General features: G+C 38.3%; 1 protein-coding gene across 9 annotated transcripts in view; it reads right to left on the minus strand.

The window, feature by feature from the left end:
* Nucleotides 1–26,273, minus strand: part of GOLIM4 (golgi integral membrane protein 4) — a 65,438-nt gene extending 39,165 nt beyond the window's left edge. For 3 of the 9 annotated variants that reach the window (XM_087933411.1, XM_087933409.1, XM_087933408.1), the window contains exons 1-7: nucleotides 25,372–25,693; nucleotides 23,156–23,212; nucleotides 7,229–7,303; nucleotides 6,045–6,094; nucleotides 4,122–4,175; nucleotides 2,372–2,522; nucleotides 1,812–1,894 (exon numbers count right to left, since the gene is read on the minus strand). In XM_087933411.1, coding sequence (XP_087789537.1) covers nucleotides 1,812–1,894; nucleotides 2,372–2,522; nucleotides 4,122–4,175; nucleotides 6,045–6,094; nucleotides 7,229–7,303; nucleotides 23,156–23,212; nucleotides 25,372–25,558 — 657 coding nt within the window. In that variant the 5' untranslated portion in view covers nucleotides 25,559–25,693. Of the gene's footprint in view, nucleotides 1–1,811; nucleotides 1,895–2,371; nucleotides 2,523–4,121; nucleotides 4,176–6,044; nucleotides 6,095–7,228; nucleotides 7,304–16,685; nucleotides 17,006–20,358; nucleotides 20,462–23,155; nucleotides 23,213–25,371 lie in introns of those variants that run through there. The other 6 variants (XM_026705804.2, XM_026705803.2, XM_026705802.2 and 3 more) reach the window with 4 other exon arrangements.
* Between the last annotated feature and the right edge of the window lie 272 nt (nucleotides 26,274–26,545).

Raw genomic sequence — 26,545 nt, forward strand, 5'->3', positions numbered from 1 at the left:
AAGAATGGTGATTGTTCAGTTTGAAATTCAGCTGCCAAAGTCCTTAGAAGATTCTCACACTCCCTCTCTGACTGGTGTCTCCACACGCCTCCTCACATGCTCCCTGACCTGTGTGGTATCTCTAGTTCCCACTCCCCAACACGTGCAGGGCCTCTCATGCACCTTTGTGCACCCACTCCAACCCTCCCCTCTCCAACCTATTCAGTGCCTCTGTGAACCCCCTCACATGCTCAAGCAACCTTCCAACCTTTGTATCTTTGTGCATCCTACCTGATCTCCACTGAGTCTCTCTCACCCACTCTTACCCTTGGGTGTCCTCCTAGACCAGGAGTATGAAACTCAAGGCCTGCAGGCCGGATTTAGCCCGCGGGGTCTCCCTGGAAAGTGAAGGAGTGGCCTGGGCTGCCTCTGCCAGCAAAATGGAGCTCAGGAGGGTGCCCTCCCAAGTTTCCTTTTTGCTGGCAGATAGTTTCAGGAAGCCCTCCCAGCTGAAAACGAAGCAGGAGAGGGCCGTGCATGCCCTTCTCCCCCCGAGCTTCATTTTTGTTGGCAGAAGGTTGCAGGAGGCTGTCCCGGCCAAAAACGGAGCTTAGGAGACCATTTCACTGCCAGAGCGCTTGGGCTGCCACAGGCATCCCTGACACGAGTAACATCAAGTTGGCCATGCCTGGCCCAGCCCCCTGATATGGCCCTCAATGAAATCGAGTTTGACACCCCTATCCTAGACCTTCCCTCTCACCTTTGTGTATCTTCCCCATGCCACACCTCATGTGTATCTTCACTCTGTCCCACACCTTGCAGCAGCCATTTTACCTGCCTGAAGATTTGAGACTTACAACTTCATCTCAGCTTCCCCACTGATTTTTTCTTGTGGGAAGCCAGGCTGGAAGTTGCCTGGCCTAATAACCCTGGCATTCAGTTAACGACGTCAATCAGGACTGCAGGGACTGCTGCTGCCAAGTGATGTAGCCATGGTTTATTTCTATATCACTTAGCAAAGGAAATTCTCCCAATAGCTGTCATAAGTTGAGGACTACTTGTATGAAAATTCTTGAGGTTTCTCAGTCATAAGGAAAAAAAAATGAATGTGACTGAAGAAGAAAACAGACAGGATGGAAGAATGAATGGGTTGAGAAGAAACCCAAGGAATTGGAGCTGATGAAACGGGTGATACAAACAGTATGAAATACCATACATATATGGTAGAAGCAAAGAGGATTTGCAAGGATAGCAGTATCTGGCGTGAACAGCATTAGTATAAAGTAGTTTTAAGTAGATCTTTTATTATCTATCCCTTTAATGTCTTCAGCTTATTATTTTCTTACTGCAGTTCTTCACTCTGCACTACCCTGCCAACTTCAAAAAGGGAACAGTGTGATATGTATGTGAGTACCAAACCATATGGAAGTCAGAATTTAATTCACATTCCTGCTATCAATATCTGGAATGTGACTTAAAGGATCTATAATTTCTTAACATGTAAAAATCAAACTTATATTGGCTTATTTAGTGATTTTTTTAAAAAAAAAATCAAAATGCAACAGTTTATATGCAAGAAACATGTTTACTTCTCCTTTTAATTATTCAGAGCAAAGGAAGTAGAGTGCATTGGTGATCTGTGTGAACGATTCCAAAATGCTACAATGTGTACTTTAAAAAAAAGTCTACCATATTCCCTTAAGACACAGAGATGAAACATTTTTGTCATTGTGTTACATACACCATTGCAATGTTTTTATTCCTCTTTGTAAAGAAAGAGGCATTTCTTTCTTTCTCGTCACTCATGTCTTTTTAGGAGATCAAGATCTTACCTTCACATCTTGCAGCTGAGTATGAATATCCTGATGGGATCTCCTCAATTGTCTGTTTTCTTCTTGCAGATTGTACATGGATTCTGTTTAAAATTCAGTGTAAAAAGGTGTTTGAACAGACATAACCTTGTAGGAGGAATTCTAATTGATTTATGTTTTCAAATATTAACTAAGTCAATGCTAATCTGCATAGACCTGTCTTGCCCGCCCCACCTGCTGTATCAAGCTGCAAAAATCCATAATTCATTCCTCCCAACTAGCCAAATGAGGTCTGGCTCTTCAGGATGGCCTATGTTCCCCAATTCCAAAATTACTTAAACAGAATCTCTCTATACCAATGATGGCTAACCATTTTGGCACTGAGTGCCCAAAGTGCGCAAACGCACCCCCAAAATGCAATGCACCCTGCCCCGCCCCCTGCATGCATCCCGCCCCCGATGCATGCGTGGCAGAGAGCCGAAGACCAGCTGGCCGATGGGAGGCTCACACGTATCCGCGGCGGAGCTGAGCTGGGACAACATGCCCATAGAGAGGGCTCTGCATGCCACCACGCTGTATACCTTTTAACTTGGACAGCGCCTGCTCCTTTTCTTGCTGTAACTGCACATATTTCTGCTTGTGGTCATCGACTGCTCGGTTGAAATCATCTCCCTGTCTCCTGTGCTCGTCTTCCAGATCTGAGTGCTGTTTCTTTAGTTCTTCATGCTGGCTCTGCATAGCACAAAACCAAAACAGACAAAACACCACAAAGATTTCTTGATCTATGCAGCTGCCCAATTTCGTCTTGATTTTCAATTCAGCATCAGGCCAAGGGTGAGGCAATGATCATTGGAAGGGGGTGGTGGTGCTGTGCAGTGTTGATGGAGGTGCTCTCATTTCTGGCCTATTTTTTTATTTTGATTCCCCCCCCCTTTCTGTTCAACCATGTCTGATTCTCAGAGACCAGCACAAGTCCAAGTCTCTGCAGTTTTTTGGGTGTGGTTTTTCAGAAATGGTTTGTCATTGCTACTTTTCCTAGGGCTGAGAGAAAGTGACGGGCCCAAGGTTATGCAGTTGGTTTGGTGCCTAAGGTGGAACTAGAACTCATGGACTCTCTGTTTCTAGCCTGACACCTGTCTTTATTTTGATACTTCCGACATTTTTTAGAATATAGCCTCTGCCCACCGAAAGGATAAGAAAAAATTTGAAAAAAGTTTCAACCCATCTTAACCCAAGGTTCTTCAAACTTGGCAAGTTTAAGATTTGTGGACTTCAACTCCCAGAATTCCTGAGCGGACATGACTGGAGGAGGAATTCTGGAAGTTGAAGTCCACAAGTCTTAAAGCTGTCAAGCTTGAAGTCCCCTGGTTTAATCCTACCCTGCTACACATGCTCTTCCTTCCATCCTTTCTTTTGTGCTTTCCTCCTGCAACATGTACATTAGTAGTAATAATATCATAAATGAAGCACAGGAAGAAAAGGGAAGATGGAACCCTGTCACATTAAGATTGAATGACAGTTTAGCATCACTGGAATTTCAGATCAGCAAATCGCTCAGAATATTTTTGAGCCTAAAAATCCCTTTTTGAAATTGTACTATCTCGAAAGGTCCCTGAGGTTTATTTAAACTCCAAATCATAAATCCTCAATTACTTTCCGTATTTATACGTCAAACATATGAAATGTTTGTGGGGGTCTCATATATGAAAAATATCTTTAATTCTCCTCAAAGTACAAAGAAATTTGAGGTGATGATGAGATGGAAAACATTTTGCGATCAGGAAGCCGGCCTTCTCATAAAATCCCAGAAGACTCATTGAAGTCAAAAAAGATGTTTTTAACTGGAGATTTTTGACAAATGCTTAATAGGACTAGAAGCCTAATTTCATCATCATCCACCCATCATCTTCTATTTAAAGACTGGATAAAGACAGAGGCAGGCCTATTTTCTGTAGCTGAAAAGGGGAGCAGAAGGTAGATTCAATGGTGCTATGGTATTCTGAGAGATTTCAAGTTCAGCGTGTGAGTTCTTCAGTTCTTCTACAGTTTTCAAGTTAAACCTTCCATTTAATGGCATGGAGTATTCTAATATTAAGCAGACAAAGAAATTTAGCATGGGCACCCTTGTTGAACCCATATGGTAGCCACATGGTTCAGGAAAAGTTTGGCACACATTGATCGTAAAGCACCTTTGCCAAATTTACTATGGCTATTTTTATGGATTTTACCTAAAACGTCCTTTGTTTGCCAGGAAACTGCATGTGAAGGATGGGGCCTGTTAAGGGCTATAAATTGCCTACCATTGGGGGTAAAAACAACTCAAGTATCTACCTTCAGCATCTGATGTTGTATGTTCAGTGCACTGTATCTGCTATTGGAATCTTGCTGCAAAACAAAGGAGCAAAGAAACAAAAAGAAATAGACAGTTAGATGAGGCCTCGACTGCTTTTGGCATTCTCTGAATGCTATGGAAATTGCAAACTTGTTCTTGAATTTGCCCACAGAGGTGCACAGGGAACAGATTTTAAGCTGCATATTGGCTCAGTGCTGTGTTAAAAGTGTTGAATTCAATTGCTAGAGGTCCCAACTTGGGGAGGTTCAGGGATGTAGACATCCAGCATTTCTAGACAACACTGAAACAAATCTGGATTACAGACGGACTGAAGATCCAGGGGCTGAAATCCAATCATCTAAAAAAACATCACAGCAGCGAAGGCTTATTGTAAAGCTTGCCCATATGCTTGTCTGCCATATTTCTCTGTTCCCTTATATCAGGGGTGTCAAACTCGCGCCGTCATGGCATCGTCATGTGATGTATCGGGACTTTTTTCCCCTTCGCTAAACCGGGCGGGGGTGGGGCCAGCACATGATACATTCGACCCATGGCCCATGAGCTTAACACTCCTGCCTTATATGAAAGCCATGAATTATCCAGGGATCCTACTCACAACTGCCTAATCTGCCTCAGGGTGGGTCATATTGGTGAAATGGCAAAAGTACAACCCCTCCCCCCAAAAAAAATCCTGTTTAGAATTGTCACAAAAGGACTAGCAACTTTCTTGCATTCGCTACTGTTGGCATCTCTTTGAGAAATGTGTCGACATGGATTACTTTCAATTCTATTCCTAATTATCCCCAACCTGGATTTATTTATTTATTTAATTGTCCATTACCAGATCATTTTCTTGGGAGGTTGCCAGCATCTCAGATCTCATCATGGCATACAATTGAAAACTCCCCCATTGTAGGATTTATGCTTATTTTGAAATCATTTTAGCAGTAGCAATAGCACTTAGATTATTATACTGCCCCATAGTGTTTTACAGCATCTCTGAGAGATTTACAATTTCAGCATATTGCTCCCAACAATCTGAGTCCTCATTTTACTGACCTTGGAAGGATGGAAGGCTGAGTTAATCTTGAGCTGGTAAGAATCAAACTGCTGGCAGTGGGCAGAGTTTTAGCCACTGTGCCACCAGGGCTCCTAAATTTTCCATTTTAATAATTTTTTTTCTATTTTAGAGTATACTTTTGAAAGTAATGTGGTATCACCTTGAACAACATTGTTCCTCCAGTTCAGGCATTCTTAGTGAGGCATCAATGTCTCTGAGGAAATCTCATTTGTCATCTGCCAAGCTCCACACCCCACCTGACCTTCTACATTTTTTTTTAATGTAAAGCTATCATGTTGTACAAAATCGCTTCCAGCATAATTCTTATTTTTAAAAATACATCTGGGCTCCCATTGGACTGTACATGCTTTTTCAGAAAATAAAAGTGTTGGATAGCTGAAGACCAATTTTTCCATTCAGAAATGACTTCATCTGTCCCCCTCCTTCCCAAACAGTAAATTGTTAAATGGGGTTAACTTTACAAGAAAAGAGATCTGGGGAATCCCAGGATTCTGGGAAAGGAGTATTATTTATTTGATTCCATTATCCATGGGACCTTTTTATGAATAGATAAAATCACTCCTTCTCAGCAGCTATTTTGCAAAAACACCAGAAACATTTTCAGAATTCCAAACTACAGTCGATTTGGTGACACACTCTAGATCATTTATAATATTTAAAAGCATCAATCCCAGTACTAGAATCCTGGAGGATACCATTGTTTAAAATCCTTCTTTTTCAGGAAGTGACTATATATTTAAAGTTATTCAGAATTCAGACAATTCTTGGAATTTTCAAAGGGTAGAGGCTTTGATAAAATTCTTACGTGCAGAAAAACTTATCAATTACTTCTCTGACTTACCCTTCCTTTATTTAATGTTTCTTGTGCTTCTAATTTATAAACAAGAAAGTCTAAAATACAAAAATGAAAAGAGGAAAATGAATGATCTTCAGGAAGATATACATAAATAAAACCCCAGAACCACAGCTACTCTCTCTGGAGGTAACTCCAGCTCAAACTTCCTTTCACTGTCAAGATTTCACATAGTAATTCAGCCATACACAATTTCTCTGCATTCAATTACCATATACCCTTGAGCAGTACCTGAGAACTGATAAATATGGAAACTGACTCTGCCTGTGGTTAGTCCCCCCTCAAAAATTTATGGCACTTGGCGCCAGTTAAAATCAATAGCACTTCAGTCATGATTAAAATAGATAACAACTAGGTTTAAATGAGATTCATGCAAATTCATGAGATTTGAAGTGAGTGCATCAGATATCCAGGTATGGATAGTGTGATGCAAATGCAATACTGTAGTTCATTCACAAAAACATGTATCTAGCTATCCTTGTGCGTAAAGAAACTAGTTTTCAGCCTATAGATATTCTCAGTCTCCAAGTCATGGTTATCCCAAAGGTGCTTTTCAAGAGGCAATTGGACTTTTTCTTTGGTTTTTATTTGAAGACATTTTGCTTTTCATCCAATAAACTTATTCAGCTCTTTTCAGTTTAGCTTTACTGAGAGATAAAATTCCTTAATCTCTGGAAAAGGGCACTAATGACTGACTCAACCCTCTACCAGACCTATAGTTCAGTCTGCACCTGATTTTTCAAATATCCAGTTTTCAAATACCAGAATGTTCACTCTTAATTGGATTGCTACCATGCCTATTGTCATTTTTGGCAGAATAGGGTCACCAGAAATTCAGCCAGACTGAGTGGTTGGCTCCATCTTGTTGAATGAGATACAGAATATGTCTCTGTTTGCAGAGAAATGGTTTCAGATAAAATGAGTTTTATCCACTAGATGGTGGTAAGAAACCATAAAACAATCAGCTCTTATCTGCATAGCTGTGGAAATCTCACCCAACCACCACCACCAAGAGCATTCAAAAGCCCGTCATTTTTAAAAAATACAGTTTCAATCCCGGTCAACTTTAAAGAAGCATACCATCTTAAATTGCCTATCGGAATTCTTATACTACAAACAGCATTTCTCCACTGATAAAATCTTTTAAAATTCATCTGAAATGTAAATATTACCTTCTTTTGCTTTCTTATGTTCAAGCCTTTCTTTCTGTAAAGATTTTTCTAGTCGTGATCGATGTTCATACACCACTGAAAAAGAGAGAGAAATTGCAGGGAAGTAAGTAGCTGTTCAACTAAAAAAGAAACACATATTTTAGGAAGGGTAAGAATGAAGATTCCCAGCAAGTAGCAAGCAGTTGGCCAATGTTATCAGGGCTCAGAAAGTAACTTAAGATAGGTCAACCACGCTACATCCCTGTGGTTATTGGCAGTTAAGCTTTACTCAAAAACATTTTTGTCTTTAAGAGCAATGAATATAAACTATCCAAAAATTTAAATGTTTTGAAAATGGGTATATGAGGGAACATGGAGGGAACACAATAAAAATGCATGCACCAAGCAAAAATATTCTACACATTCAAGTTGATACTTATACAGACGATGGTGGATTGTACCCACAACATTAAATTGCTTTAGCTTGACATTCAAATTTAGAGATAGTGGATATATAGCAAAATTCAGTTCTCCAGCAATTGCACCAATTGCATTTGCTTGTTTGGTGTATGGAGAACATTTCAAATGTGAAATAAAACACACTCTCCAAGCAACTGAGTTGGACTTCGAACATTTCAGATTCCAATGTTTTCAGACCCCTGTTGTTCAGGTGTATATGTGTGTACACACATGCACATACAGAAGAATTCTTTCACCATATTGAAAAAGAATAAAGATTATCTTTTGTATCCAAGAGTCTGAGCTCACAGCCTTAGTTCAAAAGCTCTTTTCAGAAAATTTTGACAAGCACCAAAGGAGTGAGCGTGGGGAGCTAGGAAAGCTGGGGACTGTGCATGAAGCAACAAGCTTTCTTGTACCCATTCTCCAGGTCTCTCAACTTCCAGACTTCTATGTAAAGAACATGATGACATAAGGCACTTACAGATAGGTTTAGAATATCTTAGTGCAACTTGGAACCCTGGATAAATAAGGCTTCAAACTCAGAACATTTTGCCTACTTCTTAGTTTTGCATTAAACTTTCTAAATGCCTTTTGAGTGCAAGTTATAATATTGTGGCCATAATGTATCCAGTATTTGTAACAGCATGTTCATCACTATTGGGCAGAGGTATTGCACCATGTATGTAATCTCATAACATATGTTATAAAAAGGGTGGTGGTGTCTCGATTATGCAATGCTAATGCTCTTGGGATAGGAGTATCAGAGTGATTGACAAATCACTTCAAAATGTCATTCAATTTCAGGTTAGTATGATATGTGGACCCACCCACTCTAGTTCATGCTTCATGGCCCAGTGTTATCTGGAAATCAGGTCACAATAGATTGCTCTATACACTGTGCTTAAAACAAGCCAGCTCAGCACAATGTGTGAACCTATCCAAAACAGGATCATAAGCTTTAAATTCAAGACTATTGATTGGGTCTGGCTGCTGATTCATTTCCAAGCCCTAATCAAAGGCTTGATAAAAGGCTTTAAAGTCCCAAATGGCTGAATATCTGGATGAATGCATGCATCGTTCCATTGTTCTCCTACTGGCACTGTAAATGAAGTCAAATGGATGTTTGTAAGGCACAAGGTTTCAGATGTAGAAAATTAGACAGGGAAGTGTCAACTTTCAAAACAAAAGTTTGGACTTGGTTGGGATCATTACTCGGAACCATGACAGGAAGTCTATCCGGCATACATATATACACATCCAAAAATGAGCATTTTTTATCACAAGCATTTTTTAACCTAACTTTCGAGTTCCTGAGTTGCTGTGGTATATATAGTTTATGAGAGTTAAATGCCGAGCCCAGTTCAAGAATCCTAGAATGGGAAAAGGAGATTTTGAATTTGAAATATCCTATTTCAGAGCAAAACTTTGGCTTCGATTCTGAAAAGAGCTGTTGAGACTTTTGAAATTTGAAGTAGAAATGTTTGGAGTTCAGAACAGTCTCCAAATGCTTGCAACGATTCGTTTTGCATCTGAAACACTATCCTGCATCAATCCAGAAGTTTAGAACTTAAAATAAGATGTACTGAGCTCAAAACAGAGGGTTTGAAATTGTCTTAATTTGAAAGATTCTTTACATTCCTAGAGAAAACAGAGTGTTCTCTAGGCCATCCACTTAAGATGCAAATTATCATTTGGTTTCTGCTGTATTGCTTTGTTTTCTTGCAAATGATCTGTTGTAGATGACTGTACTTTGTTCAAATTTTCCATATGATTTCAATGAAATTGTGTAACTGCAGGTAGTGCAGATGAACTGGAGAAACAGGATACCGCTACTAGTTTTATGAAAACTACTAATTTCCCTTGAAGAGGTCTAAATCCATAAATCATTCTTACTAAAGAGATAACGGCTAAAAGGAATGGAGTCTGTCATGCTTCTACAACTCAATTTCTTTATGTAAATTAATATAATCCTGTACCATTTCAGAGTCAAAACAATTCACTCAGTTCAGAGTTCTGAACTTCCAGCTAAAGAGTCCTCAATGTAACATGGAAGTTTTCAACTATATCAGGAAAATATCATATTGATAAAAAAAAATATCAGCAGCATAAAGCTAGATATGTCATTCAAAAGGACCAATGTTATAAGAGCATCATGGGCAACTTATAAAGGGACTCTGAATGAACAAATAATATCAAAGCTTGGTGCCTTTTTCATTTATGTTAGTTACATACTTTTTGCTATTGGGATATGCAAAATAATTACCCAGTTCAAGTCAATTCAATTAAAGGGATGATTTAGGGTCAGGGTCTAATCAGGGTTTAGTATTTCATTAAATGATCAAAGCTGATTTGGACTAGCTCTGTCCTACATCAATTTCAGGACTTTGACTTATCACAGTGAAGTTCTAATCATGCAGATTTTTAGAGTCACATCATATTCTGCTCAAACAAAATATTTGAAAGCCTCTGCAAGCAAGTCATTGATGGCTTTCAGTCTGAAAACCATACAAAGCCATTTCTAGAACTCTGAGCATTCAACAATCCAGTTAAAGAAGAACAATGGAGGTGATCTGGAACAACAGTGAATCCTTCTAGGAGTTACTGTCCTGACAAAATCATTCCAAAAGCACAGCATAAAACTACACAGGTATTCACAAATAATGTCTAGGATCTGTAGGGCTCTCTTATCTTGACTGAATGTTCACAACTCCATCATCAGAGTAGCACTGGGTAATTATTTATGAAGAGTAAGACGGCAGAAGCCACAGTTCACTTATGTTCAGCTTAACTTTTTCAAAAGGCCACTGGACTATCTTTCATACTTCAAAAGGAATATTCTATATATAGATGAGCCCAAAGTGAAAATTTTGGGCTCCACAGATATAATATATTCTAGAACCCAAGCATTAAATTGCACAGCAAGAACTTTATAACAACTGTCAATTGTGGGGATGGTCATATCATGGTTTGGGGATGCCATGCTTTTTTGGAACTGAAACTTATTATTTTTTTAATATAATTTTTATTGAAACTTTCAAATAAGAAGATATAAACTAACAGAACCGAACACAAAGTAGGGGAAAAAGAAAGAAATCAAAGTAAAAGCAAAAGTGCAAGGAATTTTTTTTTTTTAAAGTTGAAGAAAATTAGATACAAAAGAAAAATATATAATGAAGTGGCTTCCAATATATTTCATAACAGTTATAAGTATAAATATACATTTAACCTCTTCTTTCTATAATATAAGCATAAACTCTGTTTTATATTAAAGAATTTCACACAGGAGAATATCAGACTATCTACCTATCAGCTGAAGTGCAAGCGAGTGATGTACCCAAAATGTACAAGCAAATCTAAGCAGAGTAAATGAAGAGCTAATTAAAAGTTTTAGAATAATGAAATCCAAATCCAGGCTTAAATGCCCTTGAAACGTTGAACAGGATTTGAAATGAATAGTTCATTTTAGAAAATCTTAAAAATGTTACCTGTTTGAAGCCATTTGCCTCTGAAAAGGGGAACAATATTTTTACAGTGATCTGAAATACTGTTCATCAGTTACAGGAAATCTTCAATTAAAGTTATTGCAGCTAAATATGGTGCAACTATAATTCCTTGTGTTTTCAAATTGACACATTAGACAAATGTTTGCCTCAACTTCAGTGTCATTTGTTCACTTAGATTCTATTTATAGATGAACTACCATGAAGCTTTACATAATATTCAATGATTCAAAATTCAGAAGGGGCAAAAAAATATTCACAGATCTTAACATTGTTCTGTTGACCTCATGTTTATATTCCAGGCAAAGTTGCAGGAGCACAAAGTTGTATTGCACTAAGATCCTGGTATGCAGATTCTACCTTTGTATAATTTATGAAATACTACAAAATCTCTGAAACATTTATAATGAGCTAAGCTTATTGGAATGTTTCTAAATTTTGTACTGTACTTTATTATCATATTTTTTAATTTTCATTTTAATGGAGATTCCAATAGACAAGTTTTACTGGAATATAAAAGGTTCTTTCTTAGCCTTCATCTATCGAAAGTCCCTTCTAATTCTTCCACCTAACAAACTAATGATTTATTTAAAAAGGATATTTATTTTGAGTATAGCACAAAATATAAAATTACTGCATTAAACTCTTTGCATGTACAGCTCTTTAGATCACTACAGATTTAACAGAATGATATAGATTGAACCTAAGAATTATTACATCTTTTTAAAATATCTTTTTGGGATAAGTCCTGAGATGCTTATGAATTTTGTTTGAGAATAAAGACTTCTAAAATCAGTATTAGGTAGATGTATCTACTGTGTATATGCTCCAAACCCCACACAAAAACAGAAACAAACAGGCCATCTATAAAAGTAGAATCTCTGTTTCCCCAAAATTTTCCACTTGGCAAAAGAAGCTCCTGAAAACCAAGAGCTTATTCATCCCTTTCACATTCTCCTTTCTCCTTGCCACAAGGCCTGGCCAAGTTGTTCAGCCGAAAGGATGCTATTAGGAACTTGCAAGTTGTTGGTTTCTATAATTACATTGCCATCTGAAAATCAATCTTCACAGGATAGATAAGATTTAATTTATTATTCCATATAAATTTAATAAAATGACATTCAAAATGATATGAGTTTTAGAAGAAATTAAATAAAAATAAGGAAAATGCAAGAAGGGTACGTCTATTGGCTAGGAAGGCCTGACTGAGATCCTGTGGAGTAACAAACAAGAGGGTGTCTTTAAAAGGAGGCAATATGCTGTTTAGTGAAACACATGTCTTACAGAAATACAGAAAATCTCAGACTAAGTCCCCAACACCTCCAGATAGGGATGGAAAAATCTTTTCTGAAAGCAGACCTAATACTTATTTATTATTTATTTATTAGAATTTGTCAAACAAAAAGAAAAACAAGAATAAAAGAATAAAACTACAATGACAGGGATGATAGGCACCTTAGTGCACTTATGCATACTCCCTCTACTAACCACTTAAGCATGATGTAAGGTCCACGGAAGTCAATTTGTGACTGAAACTGAAAATTTGTAGCAGAAACAACTGAATCAGATAGAGCATTCCAACTCTATTACAGAAATTTTATGTTTTACAGTCAAGTTTACAACGATTTACATTGAGTTTAAAGCTGCTGTTACATGTGTATTATTGCGATTAAAACAAAAAAGTCATTTACAGGTAAAACATTACTATGTATAATTTTGTATGCAATACCTAGGTCTGACCACAAGCAACGTAGTTCTAAGTTATCCAAACCGAGAATTTTGAGCCTAGTAGCATAGAGAATTCTATTGGATACAGAAGAGTGCAAGACTTTTCTGAACCAACTATCTGCCTCATAAGAACAGTCTTGCTAGATTAGGGTTAGGGCAATGGCCATCTTAACCCAACATTTTGTTTCTTTCTCAAGGTGGCTTGTGGTATATCTGAAAATAAGACATGGAGATATACCTCCTTTTCATCATTGCTCCCCACAACTGGAATTTTGAGTCAATATAGTTTGAAGGCACATAAACCTTTAAGACTAAGGTCTGTCCTCCATGAAATTAGATAATCTCTCTTTAAAACAATACTAGTTACTGACCATCAGCACGTCTTATGTTAATGAAATTCACAGATTAATAATTCAATGTATGAAGTATGGGTAGGTTTTGTGTGTGTGTAAAAACTCCTTCCCTGTTTATCACCTTTCCAAGGAAAACAAGCAAACACTGAACACAAATATGATCTAATAAGATTTATCGTTAGCTAGTAACCCTGAAGTAAACAGGTTGAAAACAGACTGGCAAACACTGAACACAAATATGATCTAATAAGATTTATCACTATTAAATAACCCTGAAGTGAACAGGTTTTAATTTAGCTCTGATTAAACCCTTGTCCACTGCTTTCAAGAAAATCAGAGTCCAAATAGGTTTTGTTGACTTATTCCAAGGTACAAGGTTTCTAGGAGTTTGTAATATTGAAATAACATCTTTAGACCAGTAAAGTAGGATTGGTTGACGATACCTTAGCAAGTATATTTTAGAAGTATGTCTAGATCTATGTATTGTAGGTTGGCAGTCTGTTCTGAAATACATCTTTTCCGGTGAGGCACAAAACTGTTTTTTTTATGTTTTGTTTATTTATCAAATATATATAGCCAGTCATCTCGCTGAGGTGATTCTGGACAGTGCACAAAAACAGTTTAAAAATATAAGAATAGCAAATACAAATAAAAAAACTCCTGGTAATAAATAACTAAAAAAATACAATGGTGGAAGAATAAAAAAGACCCTCCTCAACAGTGCAGTTATCAAGCCAAGTCTCCAATTCCTTGGGAGCCCCTGGCCTGGTCATATAACCTGGTCTTGAGGATCTTACGGAATGTCAAAAGGGATGACACCAATCTAATTTCAGGGGGAAGAATGTTCCATAAGGTGGATGTCACAGCAGAATAGGCACGTCTCCTGAAGCTCATCAAACGTAGGCCACTGCCCAATGGTACCCGTAACAAGATCTCTGCAAGATCTGATGGATCAGACTGATATAAGCATCAAAATGTTGATAATCTACTTTTTTCGGAAAACTGTATGATATAATAATGAATCAGCTTCCGCTGCTATTATTCTTTCTTGGCTCAGGTCTTCTTTGCAAAAGATTAGTGACAAAGACAAAAGCACAAGAAAGATGTGGTTGCTGCTACCTAAAAAACTTTTACAGCCACTTCCTTAATGTAGGTTTTATTGCAAGATAAACAGGGAGACAAAAAAAAAAAAGCAAACCCTTAAGACCACGACTGGTTAGAGCTATCAATTTGTTCCCTTGGTGATGAAAGTTAATGACATTTAGGACAAACACTGGTTCTCATCTGTTCCTATTTTGGAACAGATTAAAGCAAAGAAAATCAAGAAGCTTGATTGGCAGTCATAATACTTCTTTCTCTCCATGAAATTGTCTGTCTGTCTGTCTATCTATCAGTCATCTATCATCTATCTATTCACCTACCTATTCACTTATCTATCAATCTTTCTATCTCCTCTCTGTCTCTCTCCCCCTATCTCTCTGTCATCTATGATTCAAAACTTCATATGAAGTGTTATTGCTAAATTAATCACAATACAAAAGACATGTGAAAACATCAAGGAGGATCACTTTTCACTTTAACTTAAATGTTTAAAATTATAAACAGCACATGTTTACTTGCTCTTCTGAAGTCCTGAATGCAAGTTTTAAAAGACAAAGTTGAGTCCTGGAGTGTGATACGTTTCCCATTACAGGTTAGAGATTGGTGGGGAATTGTTCAAAAGTCTTCAAAAATGGAAAAAAAGTTTTTTGTCCCACACAACTGAGAGTTTCTATGAAATCCTTGTAGTGTTTTTTTTAACGGATATAGGAAGATACTTAAAGATTTGTTTGTTATTTTTCTATTTGCCATTACTCCAACTGACAATCTGCACTTCCCAAAGAATAAGATTTGCTCACCACTACTTCCCCACATTTAACCGAAAATTTAGTGTTCAGTTTCTGGAGCAATAGATAAGACATTCATATTTGGCACCATGGCTACTTTTTCATTAAACCAAGCATAATAATACAACAATCCTTCTAGAATTTTAGCAAAGTTTTTTTTTTCTTTGAAGCAAATGTCAAAAAGAGATTCTCTTTAATTAAGAAAACTCAAAGACTCTTTTTTTAAAGGAGAGTTTTTCTGTACAGCACTATTAAAATAGCATCCTACTGAAGGCTTAAATGTCAGTTCTGACTGCCTGAGTTCATTAAATTCTGGCTTTTAAAAATAAGCAGCATGGTAAGCTCAAGACATTACCACATATTTATTCCCACTTTGCTCTGCTCTTGTGTGAAGAAAAGAATAAAGGAAAAAAGCCCAAGATAACTATAACTTTTCACTTCATTTCAAGGGAGATATATGGGATCAGACTATGAAAAGACTATCAGTATAAGCCTCATCTTAAAAACTGTTCGACAAATTTCATCTACTCTTGGGAGAATATTCAATAAAATGGACACTCATTTTAGTTACTTGCACATCAGGAGATTTCAAGAAATTATCTTTTCTAGGATTTTCCCATGTATTGATGTCAAGCTGATTGGTCTGTAGTGCCTGGTTCCATTATTTTTTCCATTTTTGAAAACTGGAACCATAACAACTCTTTTCCAGTCCTCTGGCACTTCCCCTGTGCTCCAGGATCACAAAATCACTAACAGAGGCTAGGGCTACACGAATCAACGCTTCAGTTTGTGTCATTGTAACTTGAAGTTTTACTCCTAGTTTCATTTCTCTTAGCAGTCATCCGGAAATAGGAAAATCTTATTTATAACAGCTGTTTCATGTCAACTTCCAAGATCAGGGTTACCAAACATAAGCTGCAAACACCCAGGCAACTATAGATTCAGATTTCTCTGAAATGTTTTGTGCCCACTTCATACTTGTGTAGATTGCTGCATCCCAAATCTGGTAGCAGTATGCATTATAGAATCATCTCCTGGCTTTAAAAAATGGCTTGTTTCTAATATAACACATCTACACAATATATACAGATGCATCCCTCCACTTCTTCTCTAATTTCCCAATTTGCTGTTAAATAAGTTCAAGTGTCTAGCATCTGCCTTTCTTTATTCCATAGTCCACAGAGCAGACACATTGCTTTTGATGTCTGACTTAACATATTCTTGTAAACAATAAAGCAAATGAAAATGTCATTCCTGTGCTATAAGATACATCAGGGAGTAATCGTAACAATTTACTCTGTTGGAATTGAATGTTTTGTAATTAGTCATGCTTATGGTGGCAGTTAGTGCTTATTACACAGTCAATAAATAACTACTTGCCTCTTTTGTAGGGTTTGGGTCTTCTGTGAGCGATAACTTTCCACTGATTGTAGAATCAGTAATAAAAGATCACCTTAGTCCAATAAGCTCTATAAAGCACTGGAAAACAATTTCAACCATCCATGAATGATAGTTGTCCAACACCTTCTTAAACATTTCCAGAGCATACCTTCCTTAAGTTCCACAGTTGTACAGTTCTGGCTGTCAAGAGGTTTCTTCTTATATTTAAGCCATCAGGTACCAGTTGAGTTTATGCCTGTTATTTATAGTCCTAATTCCAAAATATGTTCTTTTCTGCAGGGTATCTTCATCCCAGAGGCAAGAAACAGTTGGGAGTTGGACTTTCCACATCAATTGCACAACCTTCTCTGGATTTGTATATCTCTTTAGGTCAGGCCTTGTCAGCAGTTTCACTCCATGCTGCTGTATAGCCAGACAGGATTAATGCTAATTTATGTTTCAATTCTTCTTAACCCCCATTCGTACTTGCTTGATCAAAAACATAAAATGTAAATTGAAGAAAATAAAATAAATAAATTACTCCTGTTAAGCTACTATTATTAAGTACACACAGCTTTTTAAAATTTATTTATGATGTTAAACTATTTTCTGGGTGTACTGTATTATACATGTCAAACTTTAAGTCAGCCTTCCACAATCAGGTCTACTGCAAACAGACTATTATGCATTAGTTTTAGTACAAATACATTAGAAGAAATAATTTGTCTAATACAATGCAGAAGATTATTATACTGTTGGAGATTTTCAGATGCAACAAACAGAAATAGAAAAACATTAAGGGCCCTCACAGTATAATTTTAGGATACTGATTGACAAAACAAAAACTGTATTTATAAATGTTAAATTTATTTTTAACTGAGAAATAAATAAAGGGAGACTAGTATAGATCTATTTCAAGCTATTTCGCTCCCATCAGCTAGCCATACCCTTCTGGCATTCAAACCTGGGCTATTAAATGGAAGGAATATGCACCGTCCCATAATTGGACACACCAGGTTGCCCTGATAGACCAGTCCCATCAGAAAAAAAAACCACTTTATTTATAAATGTTTCTGTTTTCAGACAGAGACTTAAAGACAACCTCCAACTTTCTTTAAGTCTTATTTTTAGGTAAATGTTAACTCCAGTCTAATACTAGCTGACTGATTTTATTTGAAACATGGTGTGGTAATTGTCTAGACCTTACATGCTATCGTATTTATTTTAGCCAGTCTGGGCAGGCATTTTTTTTCATTCTTCCTCAAGACCAAGGACTTAAATAGCAGTATAGCGTGCTGAGCTAACATTCCAGTGCTCCAAAATTACATCAGTATCCATTTCACAAAAGAACAAGTGGTAAAGCCAGACTAAAAAAAACCACAGATAACTATTTATAGAGGGCCTTTTTCTAATCACAATCTTGCATGGAATTATATATGTTTAACGGCTATTATCTTAATTCCACTGAAGTCTGCAAAAATTGGGCATGGCATCATACATTTTCCGCTCTTCTCTAATAATGTACTCACGTCTTGAGACATAAACAAGAAGAATACTATTTACCCTTCTGCAGGCAAACATGCTCTATACTTAGAGAAAGTATGTACATTTTTGGGAGGCAAGAATGCCATTAAAAACAATCCCAAATCAAGCTCTTACAAATAGCTACACATACTTTAGAAACTGTGGAATGGAAGATATCTACGTATACAGAATTTATTGGCCAGTGATTGTGTGAGAATAACAAATATGCATCCTGTCTCTACTTCCAGAGGTGTGTTACTATATATAGTACTTAAATATTCCTCTTTAAAAACAATAAGAAAATTCAACTTTCTTGAAAGGCAGATAGTTTTGGAAGGATATATAAACTGAAACAGCAATCAATTAACCATGCCAGATGTGCAAATTGCCAAGCTTTGGGAGGCCACATACATTCCACCTGTGGAAAAAAAAATACAATATGGTGCAATTTACATGAATGTTATTCCTTTCTTTTATGATATTTGCTTATTTCTGCCTCTCTGTTTCGACTATTAGTCTGGAACATTTCACATTTTAAAAGATACTTTTAAACTGCAATATTTGCAGGGGTAGTTTAAAAAAATCAAGATAGTAGTTATCACTATGCAACTGACAACTCACCCGTTTTTTACATGCAGTGTGTATATATAAAAAGAGGCAGGGTTTTGATTGCACAATTAATACTACCCTCTTGATTTCTTTTAAAGGTTTCCCCCAACACTGTCTTAAGAACATCTCTGGCTTGAAGAATGATGCAGTTTAAGAAGTAAATATTTATCAATATCACAATTTTAAGAAAAGTGAACCTCTGCGTTGGGGCCATATCCAGATCCCACCATATCCAGATCCCAAGAACCCAGACCTGAGGAACATCTTCAAGCTATTACCTTTCCTTAAGAATGTACATGAAAAGGACTACTTATACCAGGAGTGTCAAACTCAAGGCCTGGGAGCTAGATCCGGCCCATGGGGTTCTTAGATCTGGCCCATGGGGCCACCCTGGAAACAGCAAAGGACCGGCCCATGGTGTCTCTGCCAGTGAAAACGGAGCTCAGGAGGGCTGCGGGTGGCACTCCTGAGCTCCGTTTTCGCTGGCAGAGGGTTGCAGGAGGCCGTCACAGATGAAAACAGAGCTTGGGAGCACATTTTCACTGGCAGAACACTAGGGCCACCAAAGATACCTGACACGAGTGAGGTTGAGCTGGCTACGCTCCCCTGAGGTCAAACACAAGCCTCATGTGGCCCTTAATGAAATCGGGTTGGACACTCCTAACCTATGCTATCATTCATAAAATAGCATAAGGTTACAGATGATTCTCAACTTACAATTATTCATTAAGCAAGCATCTGACCTTATAACAGCACTGAAAAAAGTTTTGACTGATTCTCACACTTATACCCATTATAACTTCCCCACATGTGATTAAAATTTGGGTTCTGGGCAGCTGGCATATATTTACGATGTTTGCATGTCCTGGGGTCTTGTAATCACCATTTGTGACCTTCCCTGGTGACTTCTGACAAGCGAAGTCAAGAGGGAAGCTGGAAATGATTCACTAAACAATTTCCTTGCATCATAATGGAAAATCTGGTTCCAATTCTGGTCATAGGTTGCAAACTAGCTGTATTGTTAACTGAATGGTGTGGTCATTTTAACAAGTCAGGATCAAAACCATTCATGATTTAGCACTACAAATGAACTAAGACCCAGAAATGCTAACTAGGAAGGAGCTGAACAAATATCCAACAGCCAGCCATTAAAATAGTCCCCGATGCTTCTAAAAATAAACCTACACGTTGGTACACACATAACCAGTTATTATTTTAGTTTGACCCCAGAGTGAAAAAAAGAATCGAATTCATTGTAACCCAAGTTTTCTTAATCGTAGATAGCATTCCTCTCCTACTGTGTATAGCAGAATGCACCCTTGGTTTTTGTGCTGTCACCCAGAACAGACGTTTGCGTTTTAAACATTCCTGCTGTCTTCTCTCCTTGCTCCACAATCCTCATTATCCTCAACTTATTAATGTGAACAAAAGAGACAAAGAGCAATAACCAACCCAAAAGTAAACATAGAAAATTGCAAGAGGACTATACAATATTCATTATTCATCACTTGATGACTGCAACATTCTTTGATAATTTGCAAATGAAAGACAATTGTATGACTTTTCATCAACAGAAAGTCAAAGACAGAATTCCTGAATTCTGTCACTGGATAATTTCAAATGGTTTGTGTTGGTGGGTGAATCAAAACTTCATCCATTCCAAAGAAGAAACGTAACAACAAATATAAATGTGTATGTCTTTTCCCTACCGTAATCACATTGAAGCATAGTTGGAAAGGTGACCCCCCACACACACACCTCTCTTCCCAGAATTTTAGCCTCCTATTTGTCTGAATAGAAGGTTCAACAGAGACTTTACCTAATGTATTAAGATTAAATATTAACAGATTATCTCATGAATGCCTATTCAAATAAACTGCTCTGTGATCCATGATCTGTTTCTCTCTTGACTGATCACTATGGTGCAATGGCCCCGTGCACTTATTTTGCTATGAAAATACCACCGTTGGCTCCAAAAATAGCAACTTGCCAAAATTTCCTGTAACTAGAAAAAAAATCAGAAGAAAGGACTGGTAGTTTTCCAGATTGTCAAGAACAAATTGGTAGAAGCAAGCTGACACGTTGAATTTTAACCTTGTACGGGGACAGGATGTTCATACTCAGCAACTGCTCTCCAAATACGTTCAACAAACATGCCAAGCTGCCAGAGTGGTCCATCTGCCACTTTGTCGGTTTCTAGCCAAAATATCTGTTTTAACACTTGGGGCACAGTAGTTGGCTTATACAGGTCTGCCCGTTTTCAGTAATACTGGCATGTTTCAACCTGGGGTGTTGAATACAGTATATATTCTACTCTAGTATATAGTAAAACCTATATAATATATATAATAATTATTTATTAATAATATCTTGCACACATTCTTAAGACATATGCTTGAACAAAGAGCAACCACTCAAAGAATTTGCATATATCTTCTATGCTCCCAGATACAATTTCTGCATCTTTTCTCGTGGCCCCATCAGAGCCTGGTTTGGAGGAGAAGCTGGACACGGGACCGTCCAACAGGCATGGTATGCCTCCCTTGGCATGTTTGGAGAGGTCAGTAGCTGAGGACAATGCTGTCCCAGTCCCCTCAGGCATTAGGGAGGTGGTCAACAGGAAGAAGAGCTGCCTGCCTGCACACGCACAGGGGAGGATCAGTTGATGACAAGCAGTGGTGCTGAGAGGCAACAGATGTCCTCTGATGAGGAACAGCTGCCTCATCCACTTGATCCAAGGGTACGGTGAGCAGAGTGTAGGAAAGCTCAGAGAAGGGCTGCAAGTCTACATGATCCACTTCTCCTCATAGGGAATACCTGGGAATACCTGGAGTGGAGTGACTTAAGGAGAAGCCATGGGGAGTTAGTCTTTGACAACAGTCTTACAATTGTCAGAAACAATTGTTTGTTTTGGCTTACACTAGCCCGGCTTTGACTCATGTCTTTTGCCATGCCTTGCTTTGAAGACTCCTTTTCGCCTTTTGCTTTGCCTAGCCTTGAGGACTGCTTTCTATTTTTTTGTCTTGGACCTTGCCCTTGTCTTGTGGACTGCTTTTGGACCTTTGCTTTGCCTTTACAACTGCCTCTTGCCTTGTCTTTGCCCTGTTTTTGCCCCGAGGACTGCCAAGTGTTGTGTGCCTGGATTCTGCTTTATGGACTTGCTTAGCTGGATGGACTAGACTTGGAAATCTGGACCTTACCCTGTGAGCGTGCTCCTACTCTGTGTCCTTTACTTGTGTCCTTTTTATGATAACATCAACTTCCCAAAAGAATTCACCCAAAATCTTTAAGATGTTGATATCTGGCTTGGAGATTGACTGCAATAGAATACAAAATCCTTTTACTATACTTGTCTTAAGTAAGAGCTTGTGAAGAAAGCCAAAATGTGATTATCTCATGGAATTCTAGTAATTTTAAAGTTATGTTTATTTAATTCTAAGGTCTTGCAGATGTAACATAGGAATGTTGCAGGTGCCCTACTGCCAATCTACACAATCAGGCTGTCAGAACATAGTCAGAAACATCATTTTTATGAAGAATGTATGTCTATGGATAGTTACATTAAAAAAAATTGAAAACTCATGGATTAACTTTTTAACTGGATTGCAATAGAAACAGATGTAACAATTTTCAGATCTACTGGTAACAAAATTGATATTCTGTATCAATGTTTTTGGAAAAACAGCTCTATACAATATATATAAGGGCTGAAAATTACAATAATTACTAATATGGCTCTAATAATGAAAGCTTTAACAATATGAATTACTGTATGTTATGACCTCCAAAAATGCATTTCCAATATTCATCTCTAACACAATTGATTTTCACAAGATGGGATATCAATGTTTATATCCATTATGTCAGTATTAAATGGAAATTTCAACATCCCAATTCCAAAATTCCAATGTAAATATGCTTTTAGATTCTACTTCTCAACATTGCTTTATGGAACATTAATTTTCACGAATGCATTAGAGATTAACAATCTTTCATTATAGCATTATGTCATTAGCCAACAAGAAAAATTGATCACTAGAACCGTATTTTCTTTCTAGGAGATTGACTTGGCTTAAATACTTCAGGAAATCTGGATGAAATCTTATTTCAACATGCCTCTTTTTAAATGGCTAAATATCTGATGATTCACAATTATAAAACATGTATTTATTTCTTTAATTTGAATTCATAATCTCATAAATTCTAAAGTAATGATGCAATAATGTATTATACATCTAAAAATAAGCGCATGTTCATTTAAATATCTGATTCAATTTAACAAGCCTTATTTTTAAGCAGTTATGTATAATGGATCTGAGTCTCCATATATTTGGAGCAACTCCCTTGCTTTTAAACATGCGAGCCAGGATAGAGGGAAATTGGAGATTGAAAACATCTGAAGAGGAATATGTTATTAATCCCTAGTGCAAAATATTATAGAAATGTCAGTAACTCACAATTTGATCACTCAATTGGTCTACTGAAGTAGACTCTACTTGGGCCTACCTTTAGAGATTACCTGGAAGATGCAGCTGATATGACAGATTATTGCTAGATTAATCCCTGCAGGGTAAAATAAGGCCTATATTGAAGTTGCTTCATTAGTTTCTTGTACATTTCCAGGCCAAATCAATGGATTGCAACTTTTAAAGCCTTAGAGCAGGGATGTGCAACCTTGGCAACCTTAAGACTTGTGGACTTCAACTCCCAGAAGCCTGGCTGAGGAATTCTGGGAGTTAAAGTCCACAAGTCTTAAAGTTGCCAAGGTTGGACACCCCTGCCTTAGAGTATATAGTGCAGCACTGGGCAATATCCGGAATTGTTGAACTTGGATTGCTGGTCTGGTTCAATCATCTAGAAAAGGCTATAGGAGAAATGCTTCTCATGAGATGAATAACCTTTTTATTGAATGAATTACAACTGGGTGGATTTCTACCAAACCACAACTCAGTATTCACAAACCACAATAGCAAGGATCAAATAAATTTAAAAATAAAGTTAAATTTAGCAGGATGGATGACATGAGAAGCAAACTGATCTGTTTCCCACCTTATTTGATTGTTGATTTATAAATAAATAAAAAATTATATATATTCAATTTCTTCTGAGGATCTTCTTAAACATTTTCCCGCAAAATTTAACTTATACATTTTTTATGGCAGGCTAGTTCCAAGATCACTAGTTTTTGTGTTCCTGAGAACTCTGCATTATCCAGAAAGTACAGAGAGACCAGGAGAGGGAGAGGGAGGAGAGGGAGAGAGAAGAGAGAGAAAGAGAGGGCGGAGGTAGTCTTCAACTTAAAACAGTTCATTTAGTGACAGTTCAACGTTACAATGAACTGGCTCTGAAAAAGGTGATTTATGACTATTTTTCTCACTTACGGCCATTGCAGCATCCCTATGGTCACATGATCAAAATTCAGATGCTTGGCAACTGGTTCATATTTATGATGGCTGCAGGGTCCCTGCATGTGATCAGTTTTTGGGACTTTCCAACAAGAAGTCAATGGGGAATCCAGATTCACTTAACAACTGTGTTACTAACTTAACAAATGCAGTAATTCACTCAACAACTGTGGCAAGAAAAGTCGTAAAATGGGCAAACTCACTTAAGAAATGTTTCACTTAGCAACATAAATGTTGAACTCAGTTGTGGTCATAACTCGAGAACTACCTGTACACTGGTAATGGTATCTACTTGGATAATGAAATGCTTGCAAGTAAACAACCAAGCTCAGAGAGCTCCAAAGACGGCAATGTAGAGATGTATATTTCATAAGAATAGAATATTCAGCAACAAAGATGTTGTCCGCTATCAATTAAGTATTTTGGCATCATATAATTATAACAATTCTTCAGCAGATGGCAGTACCTAGTCTATCTTGGCTGATCAGAAAAAGTATGATTTTTCAACACTGCTTGGCGCTGCAAGGGACTTGAGCAGGAGATAACTTAGCAATTTTAGAGCTGTTGGCTAGACTATAAAGTAAAAATAAGAAAGCAGTTGCAAATTATTCCTATTATGTGTCCAGAAAATTGCATGAATACAGTATTCTGTATCCTCAAGAAGTCAAGCTCAACTTGAAAGCATCTTTTACCTATTAAAGAAACTACATTAGCTAATTAGTGCTAATCAATGGCAATTCTTACACAATACAGAGATAATTTAACGTCTTGTCTATTGTAAGATATGACAGTTATCAAGATGATTCTAAAAGAGAATCCAAATTTCTAGATGTTACAGATTCCATTGTCATTTTCAAGTGGAACTAAGCTGAACACTTCAAAAGATTGATCTGACCTCTGAATTATGTCTATCAAAGGCTATATACAGTCTGCTACATGCAATTTCACTATGCCCTCAACTCCACTAATGTAAAAGAATAACCAATTAGAACTTAACAGAAAACACTAATTTGTAACCAAGCCAACAAAAAGGTGCTTGTGCACAGGTTGGTTGTTGTTTTCTATGGTTGTTAATTTCAACACTGGTGTCCGCAACCTCACAAGACTAACACACCTGCTGGGACCCAAAACCTCAAAGGAGTAAGTTCTCACACTAAGTCATTTGGCTTTGGGTTAATCAATTGAGAGGCCGGTCAGCAAACTATGGTGAAGCCTCTGCCTGGTGCAATGAGGAACACAGCCCAAGTCACCAGGTGGGAAGCAGGTGGAGCTTCTGAAGGAGCTCTCCAAGGTAGGAGGAACCAAAGCAACCTTTACCTTGCAACTGTGCTGAGAGGGACTCTTGGTGCTGCTGGTACTTGAGGGCCACAGCCTCAGCCTTCCTCAGCTGGTTCTGCAACTCATAGTACAGCATCGCCCCATAGATGAAGCCAAACACCACGGTGAGGAGCAAGAGAGACTGGAGGATCCGCTTCTGTTTTCGGGAACACATCCCGTTTCCCATAGTCCCTACCTTGGAGGTGGGAATCCAAGTCGAGGTCCACCTAGGACTTCAGCTGCCTCAGGCCACAACATGAACCAGGGAAGAGACCTCAGGGACTAGGAAGTCCTGGCACAGCTGCTGCCATAGGCCCTGGTGTAAACCTACAACCAGCTTATTACAACCCCTGCCAGGAATTCAAGGTCATAGATAGGCAAGCCAGCTTGGCAAGAGCTGCAGGTTCCCAGGAGACCGAGATCAGGCGAAGGCAGGGTCGGTTCAGCCGGGCATCCGAAAGGAAGGAGTCCCCAAGCACGGCTCGGAGAAGATGCAAGTTCAGAAGAAACGGGACATCTCCAGGCAGGCTCGTCCTTGCTTCACCAATTCTTCTGCCGATTTCAAGGTGAACCATCAGCCAGCGTTGCTGCAAGGGACGGTCTGGAGGGGCTCTTCTGCCCAGCACCCCCTCCCCCCCACTCGCTTCGGCAGGGATGGGTGGAAGGCGAGAGAGTCTCTTCGACCAAGGCAAGGAGGCTCTTCAATATAGAGCCTTTTCCCGTCAAAGTTACTTTGTGTGTGTGTATGTGTGTTGTTGTTGTTGCTAAACTGCCCCAAAAGGAAGCTTTTCTTCTCCGGTTCTCCGCCTTCGCTTTTTGTGGGGGGGACACCATTCAATCTCCGCACTTACGTGTCACCTCTGCTGCCGGGCTGCTTTCTCTCTCTCTCCCTCTCTCTCTCTTCTTCTAGCGGGATCCCTGAAGGAAGTCCCGCTCCGGTCGCCGCCTCATTGGGCACAGCCCCTGGATACTCCCCTCCTCTCGGAGAAGGCAGAGCGCGCGCCCATTGGCCGTTCGGCGCGTCTGTCTCGACTCGCGGAGAGCTCAATTCCATTCCCCGAAACCCCACCCCCCCACCGCCACATCTCTCTCTCTCTCTCTCTCTCCCTCTCTCCTCACCCTCCCACCCGCCTTTGCGAGAGGAGGGAAAGAGAGATGGAGAAGTGGGTGGGGC

Source organism: Pseudonaja textilis, chromosome 4 (assembly GCF_049901715.1).
Source record: "Pseudonaja textilis isolate UNSWEBS1 chromosome 4, rPseTex1.2, whole genome shotgun sequence".
Taxonomy (NCBI): domain Eukaryota; kingdom Metazoa; phylum Chordata; class Lepidosauria; order Squamata; family Elapidae; genus Pseudonaja; species Pseudonaja textilis.